We start from the raw sequence: 13,951 nt of genomic DNA, 5'->3' as shown, positions 1-13,951 counted from the left end.
ACAGGTTTAGTAAGAACCCAAAATCCCACCCTAGTCATTTCCTTTTCACCCCCCCCCCCACACTTCAAAAAGAAAATACAAAAGTGAAACAACATGCCCCACCAGGCTCAAGGACAGTTTGCATATCACAGTTATTGGACTTATGAACAGACTTCTACAATAAAGATGAGCTCTTGATTACTCGGCCTACCTCGACATGGCCCTTGTACCTTATTTGTCTACCAGCACTGCACTTTCTGTGTAACTGTAACACTATATTCTGTTTCCCTTTTTACAGGCTCAATGTACTTATGTATGAAATGATCTGTATCGCTAACAAAACTTTTCACATGTAATGATTTCCTTCACCAGTGCATCCAGTGCACTTCGCAAAATGGCTTCTCTTCTCAATGTTTCCTTATGTAGAATAAGATCAATATAACTGTAGTTCTAATGCAAGGTAATTTATATTTCTAACTATTTTATCAAATGTGGCCATTTTTGTCTCCCTTTCCTTTCCTCCTTTCTTTCCTGTGTATCTCCTGCAGATTTGTCCTAGATGACCAAAGTATACAACACCCCTAACATTAGCAATGCATTACAAAGGCAAAAGAGCTTAACTGCACATTCAATATCTCTTACCATTTCATCCAATGACAGGTATTCCCTATGTTCCACCCACTCTCCTCCTCCACCTTCTCTTCGACTTAGACTAACTTGTTTTCTTTCTGTCTTAGCTCCCCAAATCATGACGTGCCACATCCGCCATACATGCCGATGAACCAACTGGTAAATCCATTCAGGATTTCTTCCTTCCAGATCAGTATGAACCACACCAGACGAAACCTTTGCTACCAACCTGAATGTCCCTTCCACACAACCAAATTCATCTCAGTGTACTGAAATGTACAGTTCTTAACCATTTTACCTATAAGTTGCAAATTGCCAGATCAACATTATTATTAGACTATTTCTTCTTGGAATTAAGGTAGTCATTTCATTCTGATTAAGGAACTAAACTCCAATGATGGCTGTCCAGTGGTTTTTGGTTTCCACTGGTTCAGTGTAAAGTGCATGTGCTAATATATGTTCTTTCTTTGATAATATCTGGTCTGTCAAAGAGTTTAACTGTCTCAGACACTATCACTGACCTCATCCACTCTGGAGAACTCCCACCCACTGCCACCAAACTTATTAGTTCCCTATAGTTCCCTTACCCTGCACTGCTCGCTTCTACTTCCCACCCAAGTTCCACAAACTGGACTGTCTGGGTTGGCCAGTTGTCTCTGCCTGCTCCTGCCCCACTGACCTCATGTCCTCATATCTCAATTCCATTCTATCCCCTTTGATTCAGTCCCTTCCCATCTACATCCGCGACACTTCTCATGCCCTCGATCTTCTCAGTAACTTTCAATTCCCTGGTCCTGACCGCCTCATCTTCACCATGTCCCTATACAGTTCTATACCCCATCAGCAAGGCCTCAAGGCCCTGCGCTTCTTTCTTGTTGGAAGAACCAACCAATCCCCCTCCACCATCTTTCTCCATCTGGCAGAACTGGTCCTCACCCTAGCAATTTTTCCTTTGGCCCTCCCACTTTCTCCAAACCCAAGAGGTAGCCATGGGGACTCGCGTGGGCCCAAACTAAGCCTGCCTTTTCATTGGCTATGTAGAACAGTCTATGTTCAAAACCTTCCCCAGTTATACTTCCCAACCATTCCTCTGCAACATTCATGACCGTATTGGTGCTGCTTCAGGCACCCATGCTGAGCTCGTCAATTTCATCAATTTTGCCTCTAACTTCCACCCTGCACTTAAATTCACTTGATCCAACTCCGACACCTCCCTTCTCTTTCTTGATCTCTCTCTGTCTCCCTCTCAGGAGACAAACTGTCAACCTACAACTCTTATAAACCTACTGATTCCTATAGTTATCTCTTCCTACCCTATCTCCTGTAAAAATGCTATTCCCTTTTCTCAGTTTCGTCACAACCACCGCATCTACTCTCAGGATGTGACTTTCCATTCCAGGATATCTGAGATGTCCTCTTTCTTCAAAGAATGGTGATTCCCTCCCTCCACTATTGGTGCTGCCCTCACTCACATCTCCTCCATTTCCTGTACATCTGCACTGAACCCATATTTTCACCATTGTAATAGTGATAGAGTCCCTCTTGTCCATAAGACCATAAGACATAGGAGCAGAATTAGGCCATTCAGCCCATCAAGTCTGCTCCGTCATTCCACCATGGCAGATCCCGGATCCCACTAAACCCAATCCCCTGCCTTCTCACCAAATCCTTTGATGCCCTGACCAATCAGGAAACTATCAACTTCCGCCTTAAATACCCACGGACTTAGTCCCCACCGCAGTCTGTGGCAGAGCATTCCACAGATTCACTGCTCTCTGCTAAAAAAAAGTTCCTCCTTACCTTTGTTCTAAAATGTCACCCCTCAATTTTGAGGCTGTGTCCTCTAGTTCTGGATACCTCTGCCATAGGAAACCTTCTCTCCACATCCACCCTATCTGGTCCTTTCGAAAGGTTTCAATGAGACCCCCCCACATTCTTCTACATTCCAGTGAGTACAGCCCCAAAGCTGCCGAATGCTCCAAGTATGTTAACCCCTTCAATCCCGGAATCATCCTCGTGAATCTCCCCCGGACTCTCTCCCATGACAACACATCCTTTCTGAGATATAGGGCCCAAAACTGTTGACAATACTCCAAGTGCAGCCTGACTAGTGTCTTATAAAGCCTCAGCATTATCGGCTTGCTTTAATATTCTATTCCCTTGAAACAAAAGCCAACAATGCATTTGCCTTCTTTACCACTGACTCAGCCTGTAAATTAACCTTCTGGGAGTCTTGCATGAGGATTCCTAGGACCCTCTGTACCTCTGATGTTTGAACTTTCTCCCCATTTAGATAATAGTCTGCACTGTTGTTCACCTCCCAACCTCTGTTTTTAATCTCCATCCTTCCCACCCCCACCTAACTCCATCTGTCAATCAACTCGTCTTCACCTGTCACCTGCCAGAGCTTGCCCCTCCTCTTCATATCACTGTCACCCCTTCACCCCTCTATTCTATCAACCTGAATTTAGGATCTTGGCTTGAAGGATTGACAGTCCATTTCCCTCCTTAGACGCTGCCTGGCTCACTGATTTCCTCCAACAGGAGGAAATTGTTAGTTGTAAGCACACGCCTCTTCTACTGCATATAAATTTTGCAACTGTAAGTGAAGTTCTCATACCATATTAATTATGGTACGAACAACTCAGTTTTAAGGAGGAGATGCTAGGGGAGAGAGAAGTGACAAATGAAGGAGGAGGTACACTGCAGTGTTTGCTCTGTAAGGTGTAATTAATTATTTTATGGGACCAGTTGAGGGAAGAAAACCATGAAGGGTACGTGAATAATTCACTCCTTTCTAACCAGTGGCAGGTCCTGGTAAGGGTATCACAACAGTGGGTGTAATAATGTTCACTTACAAGCTGCAGTGGGAGTTTAGCACAAGCACTTCCCACAAGGAAAGAGGCACAGACAACTGAGCAGATGACGGTGCTTGGCTTTACAAGTTTGGAACCAAAGCCAAGGGACTAACGAACATTCTGGCCACAGTACTAAAGGTGAGCACTCCTGAACCAGCCTCTGCTCTAGACAAATTGTTTCAGTTCACTAACAAAACAGGCATCTCACTGACAGTGAAGAAAACTGCTTAGGCATACGTATCTTTATCACAAGAATCATGACAAATCTAATCTACCTGATCACTACTGAGTCGCTCAGCAGAATGATGGAAATTGTTTTCAGTTGGGCTATCAAGTGACACCCACTCACTAATAACCTGCACACTGATTCCTATTTTGCATTTTCAAAGAATTCAAAGTACCCTTATTATCAAAGAATGCATACATTATACAACCTTGAAATTTGTTTGCTTACAGGCAGTCACAAAGCAAGGAACACAAAAGAATCCAATTTAAAAAAAAGACCAGCCACCAATGTGCAAGGGAAATGTATACTGTAATAAAACCAATCATGCAAACAATAGAAGTGAGCAATAACAACAACACTCTGAACTAAATTGAGAGCTTGGATCCAAATCCCTGGAGTAGCCCAGAGTAGGCCCAGAGCCTCTGTATTAGCAGGGCAAATCACCACAAAATTTGCAGACACAAACTTTGTCTGTGGCAGTCTCACAGCCTTGGCATCGTGGACCGGGGAGCCCCCAGTCTGTATGGGCTGGTGTTTAAATTGTCCAAGCAGCGGATCTTACCTGTGATTAGGACCTGGGCCCCTGCCACGCTGAATCGCATAGGGCCTAGACTTCGCTGCCAAAGAAGCTGTTCTCAACCTCTCCAAAATGGCTGAGGCACCTGGCTCTAGAGCTTACTATAACCTTGGTCTGAAGAGCTAGTTCCCAGAGATACACTGCACTTGACATTAAGGTTACTAAGAGTGGCATCAAGGTTACTAAGAGTGGCCTCAAAGAACTCCAGTGAAACTGAAGACAGTGGACTGTGCCGTGCCCAACACAATCAAAGCCTGTGTGCCGTGTAAACTACATAGCTTTCAGACAAGAGACAACTTCTAACAGGAAAGAGTCTAACCAACTGCTCATGCTACTCACGTCCCTGTCACAGAGTTCCTCCACCATCAGTAACGGGTGTAAACACCATCCCCCCCCACCACCCCCCCCGCCGCAACTACATCCAACTTTAGAAGTCAAATAAATACTGCAGCTGCAAGTAAATGTCAGAGCCAGTGAATGATTCATCTCCTGACACTCCAAAATCTTTCAACTGTCTTCAAGGTACACATCAGGAGCGTGAAAAATTACTCACCACCAGACTATGACCGGAGCTCCAGCAACACGCGATGCTCAACACTATCCAGCACAAAGCACCCTGTCTGATCAGTGCTCCGTCTACCATTACCACTCCAAATGTTTGACCCTCTACCACCAGTGAACACTGGTTACAGAATGAACCAGCCACCAAATGGACTGTTGTTATTAGCCTGAGTTACTCTGCCAGTACCTCCCAAGCCAGCCATTCCTATCACCAAGATGAGCAGTATGTACATGGGAACACTACCAGCAGCATGTTCCCCTCCAAGTCACACACCACCCCAACTTGGAAATGCCTCACTGTTCACCTGGAACCCATGCCTCAACAGCACTGTGAGAGTAACTTCATCAAACGTATTGCAGCATTTCAGAAAGGAAGCTCTTTACCACCTTATGGGTAGTTCAGGACGGGGAACAGATACTGTCCTTGTTAAAATAATTTATAAAAATTCATTATTTTGATACTTTAGTAAAACTTCTGGCTTAGCTATTTAAACCAACTTATCTTCTGTGATGTGAAATTACTCTCCACTAGACATTCAACCCGTGGGAATATTAGTAGGAGGGCAAACTGTTGCTAACAATTTTGACTCAAGGACTTGATGTACAATGTTATCAGTCATGAGACCCAGTTCTGGTGCTTACTATACAAAGTACATTGTGTATTAAAATTATTGAGAAACAGAAAAATGTCACTCCAGCCAGCAAGCTTTTCCTTGATATGTTCAATCTCATTAGTTTTTCTTCAGTATTTATCACTAGAATGGTGGATGGAGGAAGCCAGATGGAACAAATCATTCTGAAATGAGACCCAGCAAAAATGATCTGGGAAATACTGCATTTTTAAAAAAGTAATAATGCATATATGTATAGTGCAAATAATAGTGTCAAGCAATGGTGAAAGCAGATTTGATGGTGGTTTTTAAGAGGCTTTTAGATAGGCACATGAATACAAGGGGAATAGAGGGATATAGATCATGAGAAAACAGAAGAGATTTGGCTTACTTTGTGGTCATATCTGTACAGACAATCTGGGCTGAAGGACCTGTTCCTGTGCATTATGGCTTTTTGATTAAATGTAATCATGACTGTTTTCTAGCTCCTTGAAAAATTTGCCGTATCGTGTGCTGCTGGCAGTCATTTTTTGTTGGCATGGAAATATAGAAGGAATTAGCAACCCCCCCCCCCCACCCCCAGCACTGCAATGTTTTAGAGTTCCAGTGGGAATACGAGATGGTTCATCTAAACCTTGGTGTCCTTTGGTAGAGAGTTTGTATTTATAGCTATTGATGAAAGCAGGGTTATTACTTGATTGTAGAAATCTTTTTCCTAAGATAATTTTATTACCCTACAATCTGAGGTAACAAATAAATTAGAAAAGCATGAGTGCTTGCAATCTAATTTTTAATCATTATTTTTTATTAAGACAAAACAAGGTATTAATTGGACAGAAATGAGCGCTCAGATTAAAAATACAATTTGTACTGTAAATGAGTAATCACTTTAAAATGCAAATATTAAATTTTCAAATTGGTATTGCCAAAAGCAAATCAATTTTCAGGTTTGGGAATAATAAGGCAGACTCACTGTCATAACATTAGCAAATGCATTGGCAAAATTGGATGCAAATAGTCTGAAGGAAATGAGAAAAAAGACACTAGAGTTTTCATGGGATGCGCACTGGGCAAGTGTCAGTGATTTCGCTATAGATTCATTAGGTGGAATGGCTTCCTGTGCCTTCCTTTGCTGATTCTAAGTCTAAGCTTTGCACTACGGGGGAGGAAAGGCAAAGGCTTCACTCAGTTCTGGAAAGAACAGGTATCTTCAGATTGCCATTTCAAGGTAAGAAATTTCATAACCCAGAGGACGTTCAATTGGTGAGAGATAATTTTCAAACAGTCTAAGAAAAACATTCTCCTTAAAGGGAGAAGTAGAATGAAGAAGGTGAAAAGTACAAATGTGCATAAGCAATTTTTTGCAATAAGTAAGTTTACTGACAATGCATAAAATAAGTATTAAAGATCAGTCAATTTGAATGTTAAATAGAGAAAACTGTTTTTTAAATCAATGAGCTTATTCAATCAAGCAGCTTGTTTTCTGAAAAATTATTTCTATTAATTATAAGAATTAGTCAATTATTAATAAAACACTATTTCCATCAAATGTTATGATACATAAACATAGTCTTCATTATTAGATAAATGACTGCAGTATCTGTGAGGCATACCAACTACAACTAAAATAGTAAAGAAAAGTTTCCCAAATCAAATCACATTATCAAATTAAATTTTACACTGAACATAGGGCAGATAAGCAAACTCTGGCCAGAGACAAAAACAGAAAATGCTGTAAATATTCAGACCAGAGTGACGGGTATTATATTTAGTATCAAAGAGGAGAGAGTAGTAAATAGATGGAGATGTTTAGGAAGGGTGTGTGAAATCCTAAGATTTCCCTGCTTTAATCAATCTCAGAAATATAAATAGACAAGCAATGTTCAGCATGAAACTATGACTATTTGGTATTTTTCTCGTCCACTGTTTTCTCTTCCTAATGACCCTGGTTTTTGCTTGGATTCAAGATGCATATGCCTCCATGTCACATCTTTATTGTGCAAACAGGAAAAAAGGTGTAAGTTCAAACTAGTAGATGTTAATGTGAGGAAATTCTCATGCAAAAGTGAACAATAACATGCCAGTTTGAATAGGGATGTCATACTCTGGAATTTCTTAGGAAAGTAATTATTCATTGTAAGGCCATTTATACAAAGGAATTTCTTCATGAGAAAGCGTACTTTAATGTGGACAATCTAGGGAGAACATTTGTGTAAATGCAGTCACTGGCCCTGTTTTAAATGTGGCTTTTTACTGGAGCTGAGTCTTGGACAAGGCCATACATCACTTTAAGCAGCTGCTTGACCTCTCTGGCTGAAGAGGACATCCACCACTGTTGGATCAATAAGAGTGGAAACATCACCCAGTTCCTTCTCATTGCAAGCAATACGCCTCAGAATGCGTCTCATTATTTTACCTTTGAGAAAAGGATAAGGATTTGATTTAGTTTTATTTTGTTGTTTGTTGATAACATTTGCTCCAGTCCCAGTACTTCAAGATGACATGTATAATTTACCTGAACGGGTTTTTGGGAGCCCAGGTGCATTCTGTATGAAGTCAGGTGTGGCAATTGGTCCAATCTTTTGCCGCACTACAAATTGAAGGAAAGATGATGAAAATATTTTCATAAATGTAATAAAAGGCAGCAGATGCTGAAAACAAGCAACAGTCTGCTGGAGGAATTCAGTGGGTCAAGCAGCATCTGTAGAGGGAAATGAAGAGTCAACATCGAGTTAAAATCTTTCTTCCAGAACATAGAAAATCAGCCTTTGGCCATAGCAGAGGTCAGTCTAGTTGAGGGGTCTCAAGCCAAATACTGACTGTGTATTACACTCTACAGACGCTGCCTGACTTGCTGAATTCCTTCAGCAGTTTGAATTTAGGATAAACTTCTTGTGTCAGTTGATAGCACTCTTGTTTCTTGACTGACTGTGCTGTAGATTCGACTCCTGCTCTGAAAGCTTCAGCACAAAAGAATCAAAGCTGAGGCTCCAGTCTGGGTGGTGAGGGAGCATTGTTTTACTAAAGGTGATGTCGTGAGCTAAGATTCTAAATCGAGTCGCCATCTGCTCTCTCCGATGGGTGAAGAACAGTGTTGTGTTTTGTAACTTCAAAACATTAAACTAATTTAAAGAAAAACATGGGTGTCTGAAATGTGAGTTTATTTTAAGTGAAGCGTGTATGTATCATGTGTTAGCATGATGACATAATTTGCATATGTATACATATAACTCATCATGAATTACTTAAACAATGAATGCTTAATCAAACAACATATTTACAATACTACGTACTACTGAAATATGAAATGCACACAAACAGCAAGAAATTTCTCCTTATGGATTTCTATTCTATACTTCAATATAATTAAATTAGATTGTCTAGTCAATATCACATGCCTCTCAATCACTCATATATATTAATTCTATGTTAATCGATCTTCTATTCTTCCCCACATTCTCGTCAACCGCCCTCATCTACTACACTCCTCTCCTACACATTAGGTGCTATTTACTGTGGCCGATTCACCTTCCATCCCTTACACCTTTGGGATAAGAACCCAGAGGAAACCCACAGATGCAGAGACCACTCAAAATGGGTGAACCCAGGTCTCTGGCATCATAAGACCCACCGTCTCTCCCAATACATAGAATCTCAGAAGCCTGGAATAGACGACAGGAAAAGTAAACCACCCGCCAAACCACCCAGCCTATTGCCCGACCACTACACTTGTCAGAATCTGCAAGGTCCCTCACTGGCCTCATTCAGACACACCAGAACCCAGCACTAATGAAAGGAAGCAAGTTGGAATGGGTATTGGTGTACTATAGTCACTGTACTGAGATACAGTGAAAAGCTGGTCTTGCATACTGTTCATACAGATCAGATCATTACACTGTACATTCAGGCAGAACAAGGTAAAACAACAATAACGCAGACTAAAGTGTAACAGCTACAGAAAAAGTTCAGTGCAGGTAAACAATAAACTGCAGCGTCACAAAGAGGTAAACTGTGAGATTGAGAGTCCAATTTAATTGTACCAGGGATCCTTTTAATAGACATCCTTGGTCCTAAGGGCTTGCCTGAAAAGAAGACAACTTGGAGAAGAATTTATCAGAAACAAACAACATGGCTGAACTTCCAACAAATGTTAATCTTCTTGAATTTGCCACCAGGTTACCAAGTCCAGGTAAACTGGTAAACATTGTGTGGATTTTGATACAGATAAATTTGATTTTGTGAAGAATTGTAAATAGCATTTTCTTGAATTAGGGCTAATCTGCTCCAGGGTCTGAGAATCACCTTAATCTCACTAGGTTGTTAATTGGATGTGCTTCACAATTACTAATTATTACATGGTGAAGGGTGTGATTGTCCCTTCTTCACCTATATGTATGGGCCCTCCCTATCAAAGCATTTGCTACAGTATCCAAAATTGTGCCAAGTGTTACTGTTTCCAAAATAATTATGCCTTTTTTTCAAATTTTCTGCTGCTGTATTCCCTCATCTGAGACCTTTCTGTGGAGACTAAGCACGGTCTCTTCTGATCAACATACCTTTGCTTTTCAGTTCATCTGAAATGGACTTGGTCAATTCCCTTCCATCCTTCAGTGTGACAAAACAGTAGATACATTCACCTTTCATGGGGTGTGGATGGCTTACTACAGCAACCTCTGCCACTGCACTGTGTTCTGACAGGGCTGATTCCACCTCAGCGCTGCTCAGCAGATGACCTGTGGATTTCAAAGCAGAGATATCATTGATAGGACTCGTAGGGCAAGTCAATTCCTCAGTGTACTGTTGACAGAAGTTTAGTGAACTTATCTGAACAGGGAGCAAATTTAGAAATTGAATGTGCAAATGGACTTGCGAGTCCTAGTGCAGGGTTCCCTAGCAGTTAACTTGCATGTCAGGTCAGTAGTATGGAAGGCAAATGCAATGTTAGCATTCATTTCCAGAGGACTAGAGTATAAAAGCAAGAATGTAATTCTGAGGCTTTAGAAGGCATTGGTCACTTGGAGTATTAAGAGTGGTTATAGGCCCGAATTCTAAGCGAGTACAAGCTGGCATTGCAGAGGGTTCAGAAAAGGTTTCTGAGATTGAACCCAGTAATGAAAGGGTGAACGTGAGGAGTGTTTGATGGCTCTGGGCCTGTACTCACTGGAGTTAGAAGAAAGGGGTGTGGGGAGGGGGCATCTCATTTAAACCTACCAAATATATTGAAAGAGTGGACGTGCAGATGATGTTTCCTATGGTGGGTGAATCTAGGACATGAGGGCACAGCCTCAGAGTAGAAGAATGTCCTTTCTGAACAGAGATGAGGAGGAATTTCTTCAGCCAGAGGGTGGTGAATCTATACAAATCATTACCACAGATGGCAGTGGAGGCCAAATCATTGGGCATACTTAAAGCAGAGGTTGATAGGTTCTTGATTAGTAAGGGCACTAAGGTTACAGGGGAGAAGGCAGAAGAGATAGAGAAGAAAGTAACACTGCAGATGCCTGTTCAAGTTTAATTGTCATTCAACCATACAGGAATACCCATGAATAGACAAATAAAGCAGTGTTCCACCAGGGCCAAGGTGTAAAACACATTACTAACAGTCATACACAGCACAATGCACATACAGCACATACTGTATAAGACAGCAGTAGACATATAGTCACACAAAAAACATGTAACATAGCCCAAGTCCCTGAGTCCATGAATGTTGTCAGCAAGAGTAAGCCCGCAGTAGTCCACAGGTAAACACACTCCAGCTTGTCTTCCACCAAGCAAACACTGGAGGGCAGCACCGATGCCGCGCCACACCGCCTCTGGCTACCAGCTCTGCGCCTCTCTCCTGGATGGCTGCAAACAGGCAAAACTGCACGTGAGGCCTAGTCTTCACTACAACCAAGGAATGCAACTCCCCTGTCGTTGGTCCCACCAATAAACCAGTGAAATGGATTTGCAGCGTTCCACAGTACCAACATCCAACAGGGTCTTGCAATCACAAGAAACATGACTAAGATAATCACTCGCAGTTAGACAGCACACCGCCTTCATGCACCGACTCCAACCCCTCTGTAGCAAACAACGATATGGTCTGCTCCAAGTCCAGCTCCTCTGCCAATGAGCAACTTGCTGATGGGGTAGACCAGCAGTTCTTGATGTCCAACATTGTCTTGCGACCATAAAAAAGATGTTTAAAAAACACAATAACACAGATGAGAACCAGGCAGATTATAGGAAGTTCAGAGAAAAGGTCAAAAGGAAATAAAAATGGTCAAAAAGAAATTGTGCAATAAACATAAAAGGGAATCCAAAACGTTTCCAGGGACTGATGAGATAGACCAATGAGTGACCTACTCTTAAGTAGAACTGTACCAAGTAAAATTTTACTGCTGGTTTCTCACAAAAGACATTGGATCTGTTAAAAATTGATAAAGTAAAATTAAAGAAACATCAAAAAACAAGAAACATCAGCTGTACTTAAAAAGGATAAATGGGATGCATCCTAGATTGCCAAGAGAGCTAATAGAAGAATACGAGGAGCATTGGCCAAAACCTCCCAAACATTTGTAGAAATAGAGGTACCTGAGCATTGGAGAAATGTAAATATTACTTCCCTTTTCATGTTGGGGTAAACCCAGTAAACATCAGCTTGTCCTTGGTAGTGAGGAAGTGATTAGTTCAAAGTTGCAGTCACTTGCACAAATGTGGATTGATTAGGGAAAGTAATTATAAATTTGATAAAGCCAAATTGTGGTCAATCAACTTTGTTAGAGTTTCCTCATGAGGTAGCAAAATAGGTTGATCAAAGAAGGAGAAAAACAATTCATATGCTGCAAATGGGCTTTCAGATGCTTGATTAGCCTGTCATTAAGATCAAAGCCTATTGAGCAACAACAATTTAACAGGAAACAGCAGTATCAATTGTTTTTCAGATAAGAGAGAAATTTTCTGTGGATCTTCCTAGCAGCTCTCAGTACTTGAAACCACACTTCTGTTAATATATATTAATTACATGACTTAGGTCTACAGAGCATAATTTCCCAATCTACAGTATGCTTTGGAAGTGCAGTGACCTGTGTCAAACTCAGTATTAAACCACGAGGACGAAGTAGTAGTACAATCACTTGAATCGAGTATGATGTTTTCCTACTGCATTATTTCCTTAAGGAGAACACACGCACATGACTTTGCATAACGTGGGGAGGCTGATGCACGAACAGCCATCACACAGTCCTTGATAGATCGGGGTCGGGTTCCAGTGGCATGGAATGCAAGATGACTTGGGACCCTTCGTTGTCGCAGCCTTCCTCTACCTACGCTGCCATTGTGATGTGTCATCATCTTCCACCAGCTCCACTGTTGAGGTCTTGGTGGGGTTGCTCTTTGCTCTGTCATGATCCTACTGAATGTTGGGGCAGGCATCACAACGTACAGTGAACTGGGTCATTTGCATTAACAACCAACATAATCTGAGGATGTCCTGGGAGCAGAGCCCAGGTGTCACCACACATTCCAGCACCAACATAGCATGCCCACAGTGTTCATCAGAACAACACGCAGCCAGCATACAACAAGCAACAGCAGCAAAATAAACCCTTTTCCAAATAACCTCTCTCACACACACACACACACATTGGCCTTCAACCCCATGACATGTCACCTCTGGGCCTCTGAGCTCTGAACTTGTCGACCTAAGGGTTTCGACCTTCAGGCTTCAGCCTCCACACTCAGTAACCTTGGGCTTTGACCTTTGGACTTGCCAATCTTGGGGCTTCAACTTCCAGACTGTAGCCTTGGACTCTCAGGCATCAGGCCTCTGACCTCCAGACTTGCCCACTGTGGGCTTCTTATCCTTTATCCTTAATGACATTTCAATTCTTGAGTGTTGTTGAAGCGACATTCAAATGGAAAGTGCAGCACTGTAGGAGGGGTAGTGTAGCAGGCAGCGTAAGGCTTTACTGCATGGATGATTGGAAGATCGGTATTCAATTCTCAGTTTTTTTTTATTAAGTGCAATCGTGAACAATAGCCAGATCAGAAATGCTGATCAAGTCAACTAGTTCCCAAAGAGAACTCTGACAGGCCAATCAGATGGTTCACTGCTGCTCAGTGATAGAACACAAAAAAACATATGTAAAATTAAGAAACATTAAAAAATAGTAGAAATACTGGAGTCATGACAATCATGATGAAGTCTGCTGGAGAGAGATTTACACACATGCTGTCCTCTATAATTCAAAGAGATTGAAGGATAAGGTTGCAGGGAGACAAAACGTGGCAGGAGCACTTGGAACTAAAAACTAACCCCTACCGGGAGAAAACAGCACCTGTTCTCTCTGCACTGTTCTCCCCCTTACAGTTGTCTGTAAGGAGTTTGTACATTCTCCCCATGAACATGCTCCCACATTCCCAAGTCATACAGGTTAGTAAATTGTAGACATGCGATGTACGACACTTGCCGGCTGCCCTCAGACTGCATTGATCGTTGACGCAAATGACACATTTCACTGAG

At 41.8% G+C, this 13,951-nt stretch overlaps 1 protein-coding gene across 2 annotated transcripts in view; it reads right to left on the bottom strand.

Moving 5' to 3' along the window:
* Positions 1 to 6,317: 6,317 nt before the first annotated feature.
* The window catches only part of acss2l (acyl-CoA synthetase short chain family member 2 like), a 55,494-nt gene continuing 47,860 nt past the window's right edge, over positions 6,318 to 13,951 (bottom strand). For both annotated transcript variants that reach the window (XM_072259081.1, XM_072259090.1), the window contains 3 exons: positions 9,999 to 10,175; positions 7,958 to 8,032; positions 6,318 to 7,858 (listed from right to left, as the gene is read on the bottom strand). In XM_072259081.1, coding sequence (XP_072115182.1) covers positions 7,731 to 7,858; positions 7,958 to 8,032; positions 9,999 to 10,175 — 380 coding nt within the window. In that variant the 3' untranslated portion in view covers positions 6,318 to 7,730. The remainder of the gene's footprint in view (positions 7,859 to 7,957; positions 8,033 to 9,998; positions 10,176 to 13,951) is intronic.

This window comes from Mobula birostris, chromosome 1, assembly GCF_030028105.1.
Source record: "Mobula birostris isolate sMobBir1 chromosome 1, sMobBir1.hap1, whole genome shotgun sequence".
Classification (NCBI taxonomy): Eukaryota; Metazoa; Chordata; class Chondrichthyes; order Myliobatiformes; family Myliobatidae; genus Mobula; species Mobula birostris.
Note: the sequence above shows the minus strand (reverse complement) of the source record. Positions and strands in the feature narration are given on the sequence as shown.